This window comes from Tauraco erythrolophus, chromosome 2 (assembly GCF_009769465.1).
Source record: "Tauraco erythrolophus isolate bTauEry1 chromosome 2, bTauEry1.pri, whole genome shotgun sequence".
NCBI classification, from domain to species: domain Eukaryota; kingdom Metazoa; phylum Chordata; class Aves; order Musophagiformes; family Musophagidae; genus Tauraco; species Tauraco erythrolophus.
Genome location: NC_141466.1, coordinates 46,287,866 through 46,309,279, shown reverse-complemented (window position 1 = coordinate 46,309,279; position 21,414 = coordinate 46,287,866). Strand labels below are relative to the sequence as shown.

At 37.5% G+C, this 21,414-nt stretch overlaps 1 protein-coding gene across 1 annotated transcript in view; it reads left to right on the top strand.

The window, feature by feature from the left end:
• The window catches only part of MCPH1 (microcephalin 1), a 135,349-nt gene extending 114,229 nt beyond the window's left edge, over nucleotides 1–21,120 (top strand). Inside the window, exons 13-14 of the mRNA XM_086608337.1 lie at nucleotides 19,075–19,312; nucleotides 21,065–21,120. Coding sequence (XP_086464463.1) covers nucleotides 19,075–19,312; nucleotides 21,065–21,120 — 294 coding nt within the window. The remainder of the gene's footprint in view (nucleotides 1–19,074; nucleotides 19,313–21,064) is intronic.
• The last annotated feature ends 294 nt before the right edge of the window (nucleotides 21,121–21,414 follow it).

The following is a 21,414-nucleotide window of genomic DNA, read 5'->3' as shown; positions in this document are numbered from 1 at the left end:
GCTATCTTTATGTTGGAAAAGGAAAATTTCTAGTCTAGCAGTTTTAGTGGAGACAGCTGTTGAAATGATCTTGTTGGCTTTTGTTTATCATGATTGTAGTACAGTATATCCAGGCAATAAAATTAGTTATAAATCTGACTCCCTCAAAAAACAATGTCATCCAATGGATCCAGTAAACGTGAATGTTAGTCCTTTAATTAATGTTCCCTTATTTTTAGCAAATTCCTTGCTCTGTTTCTTCATTTAGTCATAAGCAAAAGTCATAAACAAAAGCTCTTGTTCTTGCAAGAGCATATGACACTGAAGTCCATGACAAGGTCTCTATGTTGTAGGATCATGGCCTACAGACCTGATAAGACATTTTTCTGAATGTGATTCTCAGTTACAGAGTCTTACTCCTCTCCTGAGAGCCTTAGAAAGTTCATTTTAGCTAATACAGCTCCTCTTCTCAGATTCTTTCATAAGTGTGTCTAAGGTATGGTCTTAACTGCTGCATTCTGCCCTCCAAACTCGAGGCTGGAGTAATTCACAGCTAATATGAAGAAAATACTCCATGAAGCTGTGCCAAATTCTGTCCTGCTAGTCTTAGTTTCACTGATATAAAAGTTGTAATAGGCTCCTTTGATTCCTAACTCCCATATCTTTGCTCCAACCACACGAAAAAAAAAATTGATTTTAGAATTTATTCATAAGATAGTTGCAGAACCAAATTCCAACTTCAGCTGATTTATTTTGCATTGGTTTTGATTTATTGTGTCTGTGAGTATATGTATGTCTATATAGACATACTTCTGTTCTTGTATGATTTATTATGTGTTGATGAGATTTTGTTGTAGACTTTGGAGGCTTTTTCAAAGACAAGAAGTTCCATTGTCATGGGAGTTTTTTACAATGATTTGTGTCTTGTGTATTGAAGTTATTTATCAGAACTATTTAAAAGATCATCTAAATTCATAATTTTTAAAACCACTGTTATTTAATAATTGCCTACAGTTGGTCCCAGAGGCTGCAATCAAAAAAGGGCCTCCCTTTGCTAGTCAACATATTGCTATTATAATGGTAGTATTTCTTCATTATTTTCCACTGAACATAAAACAAGACTTTGCATCTTAACGCATTGTACAAATCCAAAACAAAAGATAGTGTGTGCCTCAGGGACCTTTTGATCTACAGAAGAATATTTCCATCCTTTTTTTTCCCCGATCTGGCTGAAAGGTCACACTTTACATGTTTTCCATTTTACCAAATTTATTTGTGGCCCGGAGGCATTATCAACTCCATTTCAAGCAGAAGACTCGCAATAGGTGACATGAGGGACCTGTGGAGCTGATTCCAGGTAGCCTGATTCTGCTGACCTTCAATAGTCTTTGCTGCATGGCATGACAATTTTTAAAGTTATTGTAGAGAGAGAGGTTTAATGGGAGTATGTTTGCCTGAGGGAAGGGAGTTTTACGGGCAGTCTGAACAGGGTGGAATTTTGTTGGCTGTTTTAACAGTAACTGTTAATTGGTGTCTTTTAAATGAATACATTTTGGACAATCCAGGGAAAAAGTGTAAAAAATCCATTTAATACTAACTTCCTAGAATCAAAGGAAATAAACATTTAAGAATCAACTTTAAAGGTTCTTTGCTAGCATGTTAAAACTGAAAAACTTGTCTTAAAGCTTCAGAGGTCTATCAAAAGTTTTGCCTAGCCTTAGAGATCCCTACCTGAATCGAGGTAATTTTCAAGTGCCTGGAAGAGCTGCAGTTTCAACACAAAGCGAGGTCAAACTTTACAGGTTTTATTATTATTGAAATTCTGGGTTTAGTCTAACCTGAAGGAGGTCATCATATGTATGTTGATTAAGAAGTTTTGCACAAAATTTTGTCATTTGAAATCATGTAGTTGAGTTGATTGTGGCTTAGAAGAAAAACTATAAACTAGGAATGGCATAAATAATGGAAAGCTCTGTTTGTCCCATTCCATTGAGTTTTTGGTGTGGCTCAGCACATGCTGATAAAACAAAAGATGTACCTTCTTGAAGCAGTAGCATAGTGTGATCTCATCATATTCTCTGTGCTGTTTGGATTGGGCTGGTTGCTGCTTACTTATGTAGGAGATACACAGTGGTTCATCTGACATGCAATAGACAATGTTTTTTCTTGGATTCTTCTGTTTTTTTTTCTGGAGATTGATGAGATCATTTCTCAAATTTAGGATTTTTTCAGGATTAACTGGTCTGTTTCTATTTTCACACTGTCTTTGGACGATGTTGCAGACATGGTAGTGGCTATTTCTGTGATCAGAAGTCTTCAGCATCCTCTACTGGCTTCAACCATTTATAGTGCATATTTCTTCTACTGCATTCCAGATTTGTCTAGAACACAACGCTGAGCAGCCAACTGGGGTTTTAACTGCGTTTGCCTGACAACTTACCCTTGGTTTATAAGCAAAAGAAGCTGTGCTGTCCACAAAGATATAATGTGTACATGAAAACCTTTTAGTAATAGTGAATTTACTTATCCAAAATGGCATTTGTCTGATTAATTATAACTCCTGTTATAATGTCATTTTAAGGTAGAACTTCTGCCTTAGCGAATCAGCACTTCCAATTCTACAGTTAAATAAATTTAGGAAAGAAACCACATATGTTGTAATACACTATATTGTACTTAACCAGACAATTATGTTATGTTGCGTTAGCAGGTCTGGTGTTTAACTTTTTGTGGGAAGTTGTCTTTCTCATGGTAATAGGGGACAAAAGGAAGTCCAAGGAGAATGTAGGCCCCCTCCGGAAGGATACTGGTGCTCTGGTCACCCGGGACATAGAGAAGGCTGAGGTACTCAATGAATTTTTTGCCTCAGTCTTCACTGATAAAGCCTCTTGTCTTACCACCCAAGCTGTGGAAAGAACTAGCAGGGACTGTGAGGATGAACCACCGCCCACTGTACTTGAAGAGCAGGTTCGGGAACATCTGAGGAACTTGAAGGTGCACAAGTCCATGGGACCTGATGAGATCCATCCGCGGGTCCTGAAGGAACTGGCGGATGAAGTTGCCAAGCCACTGGCCATTGTATTTGAGAAGTCGTGGCGGTCTGGCGAGGTCCCCGATGACTGGAAGAGAGGGAACATAACCCCCATTTTTAAAAAGGGGAACAAGGAGGACCCGGGCAACTACAGGCCGGTCAGCCTCACCTCTGTGCCTGGCAAGGTCATGGAGCAGATTCTCCTGGGAACCATGCTAAGGCACATGGAGAGCAAGGAGGTGGTGGGTGACAGCCAACATGGCTTCACCAAAGGCAGATCGTGCCTGACCAACTTGGTGGCCTTTTACGATGGGGTGACAGCATCGGTGGACAAGGGTCGACCAACGGATGTCATCTACCTGGACTTGTGCAAAGCTTTTGACACTGTCCCGCACGACATTCTTCTCTCTAAACTAGAGAGGCATGGGTTTGATGGATGGACCACTCGGTGGATAAGGAATTGGCTCAATGGCCGTACTCAGAGAGTAGTGGTCAACGGCTCGATGTCCATGTGGAGACCGGTCACGAGTGGCGTCCCTCAGGGGTCCGTGTTGGGCCCGGCCCTCTTCAACATCTTTGTCGGTGACGTGGACAGTGGCATGGAGTGCACCCTCAGCAAGTTCGCCGATGACACCAAGCTGTGTGGTGCCGTCGACACGCTGGAAGGGAGGGATGCCATCCAGAGGGACCTCGACAGGCTGGAGAGGTGGGCCTGTACCAATCTCATGAAGTTTAACCAGGCCAAGTGCAAGGTCCTACATCTGGGTCATGGCAATCCCAGGCACAAATACAGACTGGGTGGTGAATGGATCGTGAGCAGCCCTGAGGAGAAGGACTTGGGAGTACTGGTGGACGAGAAGCTCAATATGAGCCGGCAATGTGCTCTTGCGGCCCAGAAGGCCAACCGCATCCTGGGCTGCATCAAGAGGAGCGTGGCCAGCAGGTCGAGGGAGGTGATTCTCCCCCTCTACTCTGCCCTCGTGAGACCTCACTTGGAGTATTGCGTCCAGTTCTGGAGTCCCCAACATAAGAAGGACATGGACCAGTTGGAGAGGGTCCAGAGGAGGGCCACGAAGATGATAAGAGGGCTGGAGCACCTTTCCTATGAGGACAGGCTGAAGGAGTTGGGGCTGTTCAGCCTGGAGAAGAGGAGGCTCCGGGGTGACCTTATAGCGGTCTTCCAGTACCTCAAGGGGGCCTACAAGAAAGATGGGGAGAGGCTGTTCAGGAGGGCCAGTTGTGATAGGACAAGGGATAATGGTTTTAAAATAGAGGGAGGTAGATTCAGGTTGGATATTAGGAAAAAATTTTTTACTATGAGAGTTGTAGAACACTGGAACAGGTTACCCAGAGAGGTGGTGGATGCTCCATCCCTGGAGACGTTCAAGGCCCGGTTGGATGAGGCCCTGAGCAACCTGATCTAGTTGGAGATATCCCTGTTCCTTGCAGGGGGGTTGGACTAGATGACCTTTGAAGGTCCCTTCCAGCCCTAACGATTCTATGATTCTATGATTCTATGATTCTAATTGCAAATGATGTAGGCAGAGGTCCTTAATCTGTCATCTAAACATTAGCAAAAACTGTAAAAATTAAAGAAAGAGGGCATTGTAAAAGATTCTTATTACTCTGGTCTTATAGATCATGCTGAGGGAAACACAAGATCATTTCCGTTTGTTTTTTTTTTTAATTCAAATTATATGTTAAAGGATCTAGCAAGTTATAGTAGTAGGTGAGTTTTGCTGCAGAATACTATATTTCAAGTATTCTGATGTTCTAAAAATGTTTTTGAATCCCTTCACACAGATGGTATTATGTTTGTGTAGCATTAGGGGAATTGATTATTACCTTTAACAGCTTTCATGAGACACGATTAGTGAAAGCCTCATTACCTGTGTTTCATCTCAAGAGAACTGCATGCTATAATTAAGTGCACTTCAAAAGCCAAATTAAACTGAATGAACGAAGTAACCAGTAAGGATGTTCTCTTGAGCATTCATTCTTACCATGATGAATGATGCTTGTTTTTCTCTTCTCTTCTCTTTAATTAGAATGTTTCTACATTTGCCAAAGAAAATGTTGGAATGCGGACAAAAACTGAAATTATAGGAACAGGGCTTGATGTAATAGCTTATTTGTAAAGGAAACACAACTTGTTTGGTATTTTATTGAAACAGGAAGTTCAGAACCTCAGTACACACAAGCACAACAAATTCTCAGGTGCTAGTTGAGTCATCTGTTGTTGGAAGTAGTCTCATAGAAGGCTTCCCCTTGATTTAGTTTTAATCTTCAATTAACAAAGGGAAGGAAATTACATACAGATTTAGTTTTAGATTATGTGCAAAGCTCTCTGTTGCTTTTTAGCTGTCACCCTGATGTGCATGCTTTGTGAGTATGTCATGTTGGCACAACTGGAGTGTGTCCAAGTGAGTATATTCAGATTTTAATGAACGAAAGAAACCTGATGTATTACATTTACGAAATAATGTAAGGCTTGCTTAATCAAAATACTGTTTTTTTCCTCCTCATACTTGATTTCAGCTTTATTGCAAGCCACAGAAGTAACCATCTGTGATAAGGTGATAAATGGTAAAACTACCGTTTTAAGTTTAGTATGGGATTATTTATTTTTTAATTGTCATGTTTGTTTGTAATAATAGGTCTGTCATATAGCAGAGCAGAGCATGATGATAGCACATAGTTTTGTTTAGCTGTGATATCTTTAAAAGGCACTTGAGAGTTTGTGTATCTTCTCTGTATAAGACTTGGCTTTTCCTCTCCTTCAAAGGTCTGTATGACACTGGATGAATGAGAAGGATTTTATTGAATTCCCTCCAAATCTCATCATTACTGTTCCTCTGTTTATCCTCAGGAGTATACCAGTGTTGTGCAGTGAGCTTTCCTTTCCTCCACCAACAGTCTGAGCAATGATGGCTTTGTAGCTTTCTCAGTACTGGCCCATAGCATAAGTGCATTAGCACTTTAGTCAATGTCATTTTAAGAAAAAAATCCATAGATAGCATTAGAACTATCATGTCAGCTCCTAAATTTTGAAGTTAATATAATTTTAAAACAAAAATAGATACAGGATCCAGTGAGCATGCAGGACAGTTTTAAACCTTTGCCCTTATGCAGGGCTAGCTAGTTTTGATTCTTTTTCCCCATCATCTGAGTAATGTATATAGTTTAGTATAGTACATATGCATACAAACAGTATCTTCAGTTACACCATGGTAGTTTGTATTGTTATAAGGCATTTTTGATACACTCACCTTACTCCCAGTGATTTTTGTGGGAATTCTGGACTGGGACAGAGCCAGAGATGATAAATAGTTATTTACAGACTTTTACTAGAAAACTAGAGTGTAGGAGATATTGAGGAGTTATTGAGCATTTGTATTTCATCTAAGCTATCCAGTTGTTTGACTAGAAAATAACTAGTAATTATTAGACCTCAACTATTTCTATGCTTCAGGGTATTCATCCTGCATCTAAGCTCAAATAGCCAGTTGCTCATATTTTCTATGCAGTACTTGCTGAGTATCCTTTGGTTTTCAAATTGCAACTGCTTGCTTATGCAATGACAACCTCATGGAAAGGCTTCCTGCTCTCGCTAAAGCACTTTAGATAAAATCCAGACAGGCTAAACAGTAGTAGCCTCTCTGTCCTGCATCATTCTTACATGAAGAACACTAGGAATATAGCAAAGGAACTCAGAAAGGAGGACAGGGTCAGCAGTTTGACCCTACAAACTTTGCCCAGCTAGCATAAGAAGTCGCTGAAAGTCCACTACCATAATAAGTCTGCCTAGTTCTCTGTATTTAACCATGTCATGGCTGGTGACCTTAAAACAAAACCAAACGCCACATGGAATTCATAACAATATTTCTATTTTTTAAGAAGTTTTTAACAAGATCATCATTACATTTACAGTCAGCAGAAGTGGACTTTTCTGTGAATCAGTGATTCACTTTTCAGTGAATCTTCCTGCCACACTTTAGATTTGCACTTTCATAGCTTCATCTGTAGAGTCACACATTCATTTTGTCTTCATTAAGATAGTTTCTGCAAGACTAAATGCAAATCTAAGATAAGTCAAATGAATATTGCTCCGTTATCTTTGTAAGTAAAAAATCAGGAGTAGGATTATATTCTAAAGGAGACTTATGTTCTAAAGTGGCTTCTTCCTTGCAGCAACAACTGAGATCCAATGCTAGACTTTTGTTTTCCTCCAGCATTTTATAAGCTTACAGAAACAGCTTCTACTTTGCTTTCTGTAGACTTCTGAGAAGAAAGCAGTAAGGTAATATTCTGTAAATGTGCTTGGTGTACCAGCTCACAAGCTGATAAGCGTCAACTCCTCAAAACAGATACTGGAATCAGTTATTTTTAGAGGGGCATCATTTGGTACCATGCACAGCTTATCATTGTGGTTTGTGAATTATTTTTTCACTTTGTTAAAAAAAAAACTTTTCAAAAGCTTGCCATTAAATTGAAAAATTCTCTGGTTAAAAAAAAAGAGCAGAGAGAATAAACTTGGTGTCAGGTGCTGTACCTTTACCCTACCAACTTTCATAGTTTTAAAATTACTGTGTATTCACAATATAAATAGTTCTCCCGCAGCTGTACAGACGACCATCCCAGCTTGCTGTCACAATGTAGTCAAAGTTCCTTCATTTGTAATCTTATGGTATTGTCATGCTAAAAAGTACAAGCGTTCATGAAAAGAATCTTCAAATAGAAAATGTTAATCGTGTCTTTTATTTAGCACCTATGAAGAAAGCAGTGCTTTCAAAGAAACTTTTCTTGAGTAATTGTCATTTAAAAACACAATTGACAAAAAGCACCTGGTCAAATATTAAAACGCTTTTTTTTTTTTTTTCCTGTGTATGCTGGCAGCTCCACTTGCCACTCTCAGTGCTGGAGGATTAAATGTCTTTGCTTTCTATACTTCCTATGGGATCTTTTCTTCTAACTCATGACATAGATTAAGTGAAGGAGAGATGTTATTACACATAAACAAGTACTGCTGCCAAGGAGTACTAATCAGGGAAATTGCAGACCAGAAGTGATTGTGATAGTAGTTCTATGAGAACTTTCTGAAAGCAACCTGAGCCAGGTCTAGTTTTGCAGTTGGTGCCATTCCACAGCAGTAGTGTCCAGTTGTGTGATGTCAGGTAATCTCTTTCAGTGGATTTATTTCAGTAGTTCTCAGACAATGTTAAGGATTTTTCTGTGTTGAATATTGATGTACTTTCAACTGACCCTTTAGTCTATATTTTAAAAAACAAGTTTTCCCTGCCACTTATCGTTGTAGTGCATGTGTTTCACTGTAAGTACAGAGGATTACATAAAACTTCTGAATGCAACTCTCTGAGTTTCTGCTGTGCTCAGGTATTACCATACATCTTTTTTAAACAATTTAAGAAAAAACAGTTTTTAATTATATATCACCTTTTCATTAATATGTGGTCTGTCATGTTGTAATACATCGGGTGCTGAAGAGAAGCATTTTATATTTTTGTTGATCAGGGAATACTTTGGGCTGCCCTAGTTAGAGAGTACTTTTTTCCTTTGTTGATACAAAACCAAATAAAAATTAAAAGAACAGATCAACTTTTTAAAAAAGCAATTTGCTGATGCCTGTTTTTTTAAAGCCAAGTCCGTTTTATTTGTCTCGCTGCAGCATATCAAAAAAAGATTGAGAAAAGTCAATCCTAAGAAATTTGAAGGAAAACGAACTCACTGTGTTCAAGCTTTGACATATTTCATAAAGCTGTTGAAAACCAAACCATGAAAGCCAGATTTATGAGCTTTTTTAAAGTTATTTGTAGATTCCCAAGACGATTGTGTTCCCATCACTTACTGTAGCCTTTAAAACTCAAATGACGCTTAAAAATATTCATGTTTGGCACACACTGAGTTAGTGCTGGGCGTTGCAATGGCATTCAGCTAAAACTAAAGAGTAGAGAGAAGAATGTACTCTGCCTTCACTTAAATTATTTCAGTCTGTTGAGGTAGAACAAAAGGACTCACATATTGATATTTTAAAGATAAAACTAGGAATTATTTTTAATGTTAAGATTACTTTTATTGTGGGTTAATACAATTGTTTGGGGAAAGAGCCTTTTGGGAGCATCGGAGTAGCCCTTCACATTTGCCAGGCTTTTCCTTTCAACAAGATCACTCATTTTGTTATTACTGGAATAGAAAAACCTTTTATTTATCAAAGCATTTTTCATTTGCACTTTGCCAGGTATAGCAAATCTGTTGACAGCACTGGATTTATCATTTACTGTTAAAGGCGAAGGGAAGGATTCCCCATGTCCCTAAGCCAGCAAAACAAATGTCATTCTTGAAGCTCGCTGCACAATATCCTGTGTGGATTAAAAAAAATGTTGGACTGTCCAAAATGATTCAGTATCTGAAAAGTCTAAGATAGTTGAAATGAGGTTATAATTTTTAATGTATTTTATGCAAATACTGGGCTTCCATGCATTGTATCTTCATTATATGTAGTCTTTAACCATGGAGAATATCAAGTTATTTTCCATGAACTGCAGCACATTATTAGCTTGTGGAATTTCTGTTTCAGTGCAGCCTGTATTATTTGAAATGTATTATTTCAGTCTGTGTAAATGCAGATCTGTTTACTCTTACGTGATTAGACACGGAAATTTACCTCATTAATAATTCATTCCTTAATATACTTTGCTGCAATTAATGACCTATTCACAGATTAGGTACTAGTCTCATGCAATAGGTACTAGTGTGTTTTAAAAAAAAAAAACCACAACAATTTACCTTATATCGGTTGGGAGAGTTCAGTAAGCCTGGAGGATACTATATAAAAAATATGGGTAAATGGTTGCAATATGAACAGATAAACGTCAAGATGCAACTAATGTTCCTCCTTCCTGTTGCCACGTGACAAAGAAATATGAGATAACAATTAGAGCAAGTTCCAACTATTATCATTAAAAAAAAAAAAAAAGGCTAAATGCAGCTGAGGTAATTATTTTTGTGCAGGAAATAACTCAGTTTGAAAGAAGCATCCCATACTTATATCACTACCCCCTTACATCTTCCAGAAGCAACCTCATGGTCACTTGTGCCTGATCTATAAGCCAGTAATGCAGATGAATGGAAAGGGATCTGCAGAGTGCATGAGCTAGTGCTGAGAGCACCTTGCACACAATGCATGTTTCAGGGCTCTGAGCTCATTCCAGTCTGCTCCCCTGAACTGAGCACATCTTCTGACTGCATTTCATCCCAAAGGAGTATAGTCTGTGGCTGCTCCACAATGGGAAGCAAAAGTACACTCAACAGTGTGACCAAGAGATTAGTTTCAAAAGTGCACTCCCAGCTTGAACTAAACCAGTAAGAATGTAAGTATCTTTTCTGCCGAAGGTCTTGTAAGGATATATCCAGCAAGAATAGATCTTTGTCAGCTGTGAGGAAAAACATGTCCATGTACATATCGCATACCTTTTAAAGTCATGGGTAGTTGTCTAAAGCAAATTATTTGGAGGCTGAGATTTTCTTGGTTTGTACGTTGGCTCAACTGCATTTGTTCAACTGTCAGCTGAGTTAAGTGAAAAGACTTTCTAATTTTACTTTATTTTCTTTTTGATTTTGAGACATTTGAACTTTAAAAACTGAGTTAGATGGAGCGTCCCACCGATAGTGCCAGATACAAAAAGGTAGTTCAACATGGCTCACTTAGATCTGCTGCACAGATGACCTGTATATGCTCAAATCAGCTCTTTTTCATACACATAACAAGGCCATCACACCAGCACACGTAAGAATCACTGCTATAAAACACACAACTATCCCATCCATATACTGCATTTGTTGTCTCGGATTTTGCTAAGCTACTAGGCTGGAAAATCTGATTAATCATAACCTAAAGTAGTAGAACTGTAGATTGACTCTGTCGGTTTTTTAATTACTAAGATGTCTTCATCTCAACCCATGAGTTTTCTTACTTTCACCCTTCTGATTCTCCCCTCCATCCCACTGAGGTGGGGCAGGGGGCAAGTGGCTGCCTAGTGGGGTTAAGCCACGCAGATTGGAATTAAAAAAACCACAAGAGATATAAGGAGTCATCAAAAATAGGTATGATGGGAGTTCAGTAAGGACAAGTGCAAAGCAGGACCTGCAGAAACACGAGAAGAGATTGACAATGTGGTATTTCTGCCAAAAAGTCAGCTGAGTATTTTAGAGGATCCGAAAACAACATGTCACCCATGTCATACTCTGATAAAAGAGGCAGGCATACCAGGATGCATGAACAGGAATGCTATATGTAAGAGACATGAATTGTTTGCAGCATGCAGAGCAGTGGTGGGGCCTGAGCTGGAGTACTGCATCCAGCTTTGGGCACTGCACTTTAGGAAACGTGGATCCATTGGAGAGTATCCAGGGGAGAATAACAAAATGATCAGAGGTCTACAAAATACGACCCATGAGCAGAGACTGGAAGAACTGTGTTTGTTTAGTCTAGAGAAGAGAAGACTGAGGGGAGACATGATAACAGTCATCAAATATTTAAAAGGTTGTTGCAAATAGGAAGAGAATAAATTGTTTTCCATGTCCCTTGGCACTACGACAAGAAGTAACGGGCTTAAAATGCAACAGAGGCAATCTAGGTTACATTATTAAGAAAAACTTTCTAACTGCAAGAGAAGATAAGCACTGGACTAGATTGTGCATGGAGGTGGAGAACATCTGTCTTTGAATTTTGCTGGGATTCTTGGGGGCTTGTCACATGTAGTACACGTAACCCTTGTGGTACACCAGTGGTGCAGGGCACAGAGTCGTATGTGCCGCACCTGTATACTGCTCGAGAGAGATTCATGGCACAGGGCTGCTTCACTGATATTCAGGTGAGGAAAACACCTCCCAATTATAATTGGCAATTACTTGCAGAATTTTGACATATTGCAATTTGCAGTCTTGTCACTGTCTGGTAGTCGCTTGAGTTTAATTCTCTTGAAATAAGACAAAAACAGGGATGGACAAGTTCTTGAGGTATTTCTGAAGCAAGGTTTAAATTTCCTTCCTTTGTTAGCTGATCTGTAATGAAAGGATTTTTTAAATTTCAAAAATAATTGAGTTGCATTGAAACCAAATGCAAATATATTTGAGAACCTTTTTGAAGTTATAAACAAATAGGTACAGTATCTGTGACCATATCTTACAATCTTAGCAGAGTGGTTTTAAGTGACATATATTGGAAATACAGCTCCTTGATTTAGAAGTAATACTTATCCTCAAAAAGGAGAAGACTTCTTGTTTTACCCTAATTTGTTTTTTATTAATCTATAGTGGATAATATTGATATTAGATAGTATTTAAAAATAGTTATACCTCTGGAAAACAAGGAAATTAAACTAAAAATAAGTGAATTTGTTATCTTTTTTCCTGCAAAAATTTGCTTTGCCGGAAAAAATGGTTCAAACATCTTCCAGTGTAATTTTGAATATCTGCCAAACAGTAGATTTATTTGCCAAACGTTTTCATACAGTATTCCCACTGGTACTCAGTCTTTCAGAGAATAAATTGGTGAAATTAACTTTTCTTATCAGTCTATGGGATTTGAGAGAAGCAAGGTTGTCTGCCAACACGCAGTGGAAAGAAACAATATCAGCTAAATTGTCTGGATTTGAGCGTTCTTCCCTTCACCCTCATCTTGGCCAGGAAACGCTTACATGAAGGACTATACAGAGGACAGGAAGAAACTGTGTTTTGAAGAATTTTCCAGATAATATAGAGTTGACTGTATGCCATTTATCCTTCTTTTACTTTCCTCTTTATTTTTCAAGACCAGACATTGAAGGTTTCTTTTTTCTGGACCAAATTTTCTACTCTATCTCTCTCCACTTCTGGCTCCCAGCTCAGTGCACCATTCGTCTTCTACCGCACAAACGTGTAGCAAGTTTGCCCGTACGTAATCTCCGTTTGTGTCCATGTGCTGGGCTGCTGATGTTGCCTTATCAAGTGTTCAGAAAGTACCTTCTCACTTCTTTCTGTCTAATTTGACAGAAAGGGAGCTTCTATTTTAGCCAAATGACATAGACAACCAATGGGAAAGTGTTCTTTCAATAAATATTCAGAAATAAGGATGCAATATTTGTAAATAATTTACATGACTGTTGCAAGTTTCAGTTTTGAGAATGAAAAGCATTGCTAGCAATAACAAATGCATTTCATGCCAAAGAGTGGAATAAGGTTCTGGGTGCTGTTGAGATAACAATATGGTAGTATGGCTTGAACTAGTTGGGGTCCTGCATCCATGTGATGTTTCATTAACTTAGATAAGATTCTTCAAAGCTGAGGATCTATTTCTTTGTGAAACAGCTTGCTGAAAGAAGTTGTTTCCAGCTCGTAACACACACTTTTATACTGGAGAGCACCAATACTATTTCCATTTTAGTATTCTCAATGTGTTAAAAAAATCAGCAAACTGCTAAAATAAATTATAAAAAAGCAAACGAAAAGCATGAGCTTTTAAGTGGAAAACATATGTCACACACTGTTCCTACAAAAATACAGTTGCTGTTTGGTTAGTTGCTTCTATTCTCCTACTAAACCTGGTATTTAGAAAGATAAAAAGGAGCATTTCTTTTTCATCCTGCAGGAATACTGCATTGTTAACACAAACTTCCTTGATCCCTGTAGGGTCCTGCAGATTCTGCAAATTCCTCACTGCAGGAGAACTGTACTTCCAGAAGTCTGCACACTGCAATATGCTCCTCTTTCTCAGAAGCAGGCTGATGCTCTACTTGTGTGGATGTGTGTGAGCCCTTGATCTTTACATGTACATAAGGTTCCACATATGTGTTTTTCTTTTAAATTTTTACTAAATGACAGACTGTCTGAAAACACATATAACCATGCAAATGTTATGTTTCCTAACAGTGTTGTAGTTTTGAGTGTGTTCTTCACAAGGTCTTTGGACAGAATTACAGTAACTGAAAACATAAACATTACTTGACCAGTATATTTATCCATACTGAAATCATATGAATATTAAAATCTTAGAGTTTAATATTTCCCCAGCTACATCACCCAACTATATTAAATGAATATGCTATTTTGTGTCTCTTTTAGTTAAATTTGTGCATTAGCAAACCATAAAGTCTGGGGTTTTGTTTTATCGATTTTATGGGTTTCTGTCATTTAATAGTTGCAGAGCAGTGAACTAATCCATAATACTTCAACAGTTAGATCCTTTTCTTTTTAGTGAAAATGAGCAACAGCCTCAAGTTGCACCAGGGGAGGTTTAGATTGGATATTAGGAAAAATTTCTTCACCAAAAGGATGATCAGGTCTTGGAAGAGGCTGCCCAGGGAAGTGGTGGAGTCACCATCCCTGGAGGTATTTAAAAGACGTGTAGATGTGGTGCTTAGGGACATGGTTTAATGGTGGAACTGGCGGTGCTAGCTTAACAGTTGGACTCCACGATCTTCAAGGTCTCTTCCAACCTAAATGGTTCTATGATTCTATGTAATGCATGCACAAATTTTCAGACACGTATAATTATTAGATGGCTACATTGTATATATTTCTGAAGCTAGTACGTCACTCAGTTCTAGCTTACAAATACAATTTCTATTAATTGTAATAAATCATAAACATATTCTCCATTTAGTATTTGTGAAGTATTATTTTTCTAATATATTTTAGACTGAAAATTTCTTCATCTGCTATTTTCTGGAAGTACACTGAAAATTGTGTGCTGTATATAGGACATTAGCAGTTTCAATGCTGAAAAATTTCCAAATACCTCCAGAAGAATTATTTCCTTACATTTCCTATTGCACGAATTCAGGTATCCATTCAGAGATAAAACCTTTATGGGACTTGATGGCTATCTCCTGAGCATCACATCCTTGGACATTTATGGGGTTTTGTGTTTATTCCCGCACCCCACCCAGCAGGAGCTATTTTCATAAAGTTCTAGGCAAAGCTGCAAAGTTTTAGGTTTTTTATAACGTATGTTATTTTGGCTTGTAGGGATTGAAAATCAGTCACAGCAGGGACAATAGTTGGTGAAATGTTTTTAGTGGGATTTTTTTATAATGAAGAAAGGCTCTATTTCTTTATCATACTTGCTCCTTAAGTTTTACTTCTGTCAAGAGTTTGGGTTTTTTTCCTTTCAAATCTTAGGTTCAAACAAACATTTAAATTAATGGTACATTTATGAGAAATGCATACATATAAGAGGCGTCTTCCTGCCGTTCATCAAGCTAGTGAAAGAATGAGGTTAACACTTAGGATCTTACCAAAAAGAGTAAATAGATGCTTTTATAACATTTTGGTTTTCTGTCCATCTGCTAATGGATATAATTAGAAAGGAAAATTGGTGCTGCCTGTTATAATAAGGACTGACACAACTGTAACCATAACTAGTGACTGATATATACATAATTTGTGGAAATAGTCACTTTTAGGGTCTGATATTTTCCCAGGCTTGGTCTCTGCTGAGGAATTATTCATTTATTTGTAAAAGCTTATGCGAAATGTTTATGGTTTCAAAGGGCTGTGAGCACCCCTGGAGTGCCACGAAGGCTTTGATGTTGCAAAGGCAGCTGAGTCAATTCAGGGGTAAGAGCTAGATTGTGCCCTCTCATCCCACCGCCAAACCCTGTGTGGTCAGATAGTTGCCTTTTCAGCAACTGGCTAGTGGCCTTTCTTTCAGGTTAGTGGTCCAGAAAGGGAAGTTAACCTTTCAGACTACTCTCTGAGCTCTGAATGTAAATTGCTGTGATTTTCCCTTGCTCTACAGTGCGCTTAAGCAAATCCAAGCATGGGCTGTCAGGAAATCTGTGGTGGTGTCAGTGATCCAGACGAAGGAAACGTAAAGATGACGTTCCATGCGGAAGCTTGCCTTTGATGATGCCACCAAGATGTACTGTGTTCTTACCATGTCCTCCTCTCGAATGCACTGATAATACACACAGCTGGAATTTTAAAGGCAGTTTAAGAAAATCTTCTCTATAGCATGTCAGCATTTCACTTTCCTGGGTTCCTTAATATGTATTAAATGTACAGAATAAAGCATGCCATTTGTGGACATCAGGCGAGGAAGATGCTCAAAATTCAGATTCCTGATTCGATGGTTAGCTTTGTACATATCTGCTTTTAATATTAATTTAATCCAACAGTTCTTTCTATATGAAGATGTATCATATGAATGAGTTTGCATTACAGTGGCAGCAAATGAATCCTTTCAGGGGAGATGTTTGAGGAAGGGGGAATACAATTAGCCCCTTTAAATCATATTCCCTAAAATATGTGAAATAGCAGATTGTAGCAATTTATATTTAGTGACTTCTATCTAACACAAGTTTTATTGCGTTTTTAAGATAACAGCTTCTCAATTCTAATAATTTTTATCTTTAAAATATTAAGAGTTCCAGGTTGACAGAAACAGCGTAACTTCAGTCTATTCAAGTTAAAGCTGATTTATCTTAGATAAGCTAGCATTAAAGTTGCTTGGTAGTTTTCTTTCTTCTATTGGCTGCAGCTGATTTGTCCCAATAAACAACTCCAGAGAGCTCTGTGTCAGATCAACTAAGATGGCATTGCATTTGTCATGTGGCTGTTCTGAGGCTGATGTAAAGGGACTGTTATTTTTCACTGTAGTACATTCTTTAATTTGTTGACCTTTTTTACCACAGATACTTTTGTAGTTTCATAATTGCATAGTTTCTTAATTCATTAAAAATAATTATTGCAGTCCTAGTAACACCAAAATCACAACACTGCTCTGCACATCAGAGATTGCAAAGTGTTTTATGTTCTCGAGCTAGTCCCATTTTAAGATACTGATCATAGTCTCAAAGCCTCACAAAACCAATCAGCAAGTGATACTCTTAGCCAATTCCAAATCCAACACCATATATTAAAACTGTACAATGATTAGTTTTTTATATATCATGACATCAAGATGTCCAGCAGACAGCTATTCATGGAAGAGCATTCTGCTCAGATGGAGGTAGGTAGTACCCTACCAAGTCCAAAAATCAGATCTTCATCACATGTGTAAAATATCAGGTTATGACTCATGTACAGGAAGGGCCATCAGATATATTCACTGAGCTTGTGTCCTCCAAAATCTACTATATAACTCTGCTTTGATACTGTGATTAACAAAATTATTTAGCAGCTGTTTGACTTCCATGAGACAGGATTAGGTGCCATGTCATTCATAAACCTAAATTCACAGAAAAACAGAAAATAAAGACTTTTTATTGCATTGTGCTTGAGTCTTTTTGGCCTGCTTCATCCATAGCAGTCACTGTCTATAACTTGCTGAAGTCAGAACACAAAGGATCAATTTTATTCTCAGGAGAGCAGCCAAGGAATTAACAATCACAGAAAGCTGAATTATTTATTGATGGAGGAGAGCTCAGAATTCAGTTTGGGATTGACCTGCTCCAAGAATAGCAGAGGACAGTGGCACAGAACCACTGAACTAGGAAGTCTTGTGACAGCATGGGCTTCACGCTTTGCAGGTGCTTCATCTGGCTAATAGATCAGAAGTACTAAGGGAATTCACTTTGACTTTCATCTAGGGATGTGTGAACATGCCATGGAACTGTTTGGCTTTATAAACCCCTGTAAAATAGGTGAAGAGTCTTACTTTGGCTGCACATCTGCCAAGCACGTATATTATTGCATTAAATTCTTAAGTGCCTGGGGTTTCACAGGAGATTTGTGTGAGGACTGGAGGAAGAAATCCACTCAAAAAGTAATTTCTTCCACTGTTCCAGTTACACCTCCTCACTGACTACAGTTTCACATTCAGCCATCTCATATAAACCAGATATATACAGAGCAACCTTTCCTCTATGTAATGTGCTCGTGTTGATCATCTGTATGGAAAATTCCAAGCATCACATATGAAACATTTATTTTTGTTCTCATCCTACTATTAATTCCAGTGTCATCATAAATTTTCCAAACTTTGACAAAAGATATAGAATCAGGCATGTTACATACATTAATTTGACAGGTCAATGGCAACCTTGCTCTAAGAAATACAAGCTTGCTTTTCTTTTTTTATTTTAGTATGAAAACTTTATGTTGTGTACCATGGTGTGTGCACTTGTTGTATGCACTGCTTTTATGCACATTATAGCTAAAACAGATAGCTTTAATTGCTGAACCACTATCGTGTCTGGTATATACAGGGAAGAAAATTTGCCTCATACAGATCAAGCAGGTTTTTATTATAATGATGAAGTGTTACAGGCTGCACAGCATTCACAAAGGACTTTTTTTTTTTTTTGGTGGAAACAAAGGAGTTCACATGAAATGGTTTGCTCTGAGTTAAGTGTTTAAGTGTTCAAGGCCAGGTTGGATGAGGCTTTGGGCAACGTGGTGTAGTGGAGGATTTCCCTGCCCATGGCAGGGGGGTTGGAACTAGATGATCTTTAAGGTCCCTTCCAACCCAAACCATTCTATGATTCTATGATTCTGAGTTCTGGTACGTTTGTGTTACTTCATACATCTGAGACAAAACGCAGTTCATATCCATGGGGCACAGGAGGGAAAAAGAAGTCCTAAAATGGTTTAAACTCTGAATTAGATATGTTTTTAAAGATCCCTGATACAAACTGATGAGCACTATATATTGTAAAGGCTTTCGTGGTTTGTAGTTATGCTATAAGACTATAATTATCTATAATATCCTTTAATATTTCTGTGTGATGGCCAGTGTTATAAATGTAAGATTATGGCAAAAAACAGTGCTGCCAAGTGTTTTAAGACGTTTTATAGGTAAACAAAATTTTATATATATATATATATATATAAAAGGATACATATACTGTAACAAAATAATCTCAGCTTTGGTTTGGGAACTGTATTTATAAAGCACAGTGAATTCTTTGTATAGTTTACCCAAGAGTTTCTGATACACCTGAAAAAGTAAAGCTCATACTCATATACTATAATTCTTTTTTTCTGAACTAACAAGACAAAGATTAGTTTTACTTGGAGTGGAAATACAACACATTGGTTAATTAATTTCCTTGTTTCCTCAAATACAGGTCTGCAGACTTCAGCGTCAGCTATCAAGAGGAAAATACCAGCACAATCTCTTTTCAAACCAGCCTGTCATGTTTGTATCTCCTACCAGTCAGCCACCCTGCAAAAAGCTAATTGAACTTATACAGCTGTCAGGAGGGAAAATATGTAAAGCTTTACGTCAGGCAAAAATCTGTATAGGAAAAAACCCAGGAAAGAAGTACCAGGAAATAAAATGTTTATCAGAAAAATGGGTATTAGGTAAGACACTAAATTTAAACTCATATAAAATATTTGTGGAATATGTATTCAAAAATTGACTGTAAATAACTCACTAAACTGAGGTTATCAAGGGAAGAAAATAGAACAGCAAACTAAATTATGGGGAAACACCCATTGGATAATTGCTTTTTAAAATGGCATGTATTTCAATTTTAGATGTAGGAAGAAAGATTTTTAACTCGTATAAATTGGCATAGCACTACTGAAATATGGTGATTGGCACCCTCTGATAATTTCTCCTGAATTATATATTGTACATCTGAAAGATAATTTTCTGCAGTTTTTATTTCACTTGTAAAAAGTTTCTTTTTAAAGTCTGCTGTTAAGTTTCTAAGAGTTGTTAGTCCATTGCTTTTCCATTAAAGACACCACAGTTCTAATAGTTATCTGTTTCCAGGGAATCAGATGTAAAATTGCAATATCCTCACTCTCAAATAAAAGGTTTTGATACTCTCTGTAGGATTCACAGCTTCCAGCCTGACACTCTTCCTTCTTCAGACAAGATAAGGGTATTTTCCAAAAAAGGACTTTTTGCATACTAGAAAAAATAAGATTAAATTTTCATCATACAATGTCAGACTCCTCTAGATTGTGTTTCACTCAGACTCTAGCAATAAATGTACTACATGAATTGATGTTATATGAGACTAGCCAAGCAAGTCCTAATCTCTCAACTGTTAATGCTATCAGATCATAATGACTTAAAACCTGAAAGAAGATACCACTAAAGAAGAAAGGAAAAGTGAGTCATAGGGAAAAATACTCATCTAAATGCAAATGTTATTTGATACTTTCTTAAAGTATAGGATAAAATTGTGAAGATTTGAGAGAGAGTCATAAGAAGGTGTCATTGTTTATTGAGCCTTTGTCTGGCTTCAGAGTGACCAGATGAGGAAACCAGAGGTTTGTGCAAGACAAAAAATATGATGTAGTAAATTAAACACAAAAGTTTCACATAGTAGTACTCCAGTCATAAATTCCAGATGAACAAAGGTAGTGATCTAAAGTGTCATGCAACTCATGTGGCACATCCCACTCTTTCCCTAGTATCATGGAGTTCTGCCTTACCCCAGGTCCAGTATCTCATGAGCTTACTGCAGCTGGACAGGCCAGCTTTATGCCCTTTACAAATTTCTCAGTTTTCTTTTGCATTCTGATGGTACTTTTTCTAATTGTTATGTCCTGCTCAAGAGGCATAGTTATGCAAGCTCTAGCTAATGGATTTTAAATGATGAATCATCAAAACTTGGAAAAAAAAGTATTTCTATATGATACCTTAGAGAAAGGATACATACCTTTGAAGTTCAGCCCCTTTCTCAGCAACTGTTTACATAATAGTATGAACAGTGACACCTATGAATTGCCATCTTAATCAAATAAATCAAATCAGATCTGAAGTTTTGTCTAATCTTTGAGACTTCACTGTTGCAATCCAGTTGGTCTGTGGCTATCTGCTTTCTACTGTTAAAACTGACTGCCAATTAATTCACTCAAGGCTGACCACAATAAAAAGCATATAGGTAGCTCATGCAGCACCTTTTTTAAACTTAAATAAAAGATAAGCTCTTGAAGTATTATGATTTGATTGCCTTTTTTTTAGGGTCCTTCTCTCTCGAGTTTCTCAGCTCCACCAAACTGTTTTATACCAGAAATTGCTCTGAAGGACATTGTTTTATAATCTGTTTCTTGTGCATTTAATCTTAAATAATCCTGGTTTTTTATTTCTTTTAGATTCAATCACTCAGCATACAATATGTCCCATGGAAAACTACATTTTTCAGCTGTGAGCTAACTCAAGAGCTTCCATATGGTTCTAAGGAAAGAAGCCCAGTTTGGATTCAATAAAAAAAATAAGCTGTGATTAAAATTTCTATGAAAATGCAATTTACATATTATAAATACAGGGAAATGTTTTCTACATTTTTAATACTTGTGTAAGCGTTCATCTTGTGAAATCGTTAGTTTTTTATAATAAAGTACTTCCCTAATAAAAGTCATCTTGCTTTTATTTATTTGTTGAAGACCTTTGGAACTAAAAGTTGAATGAATCATTATTCACTGGGAGGAAGTGGAAAGATTTT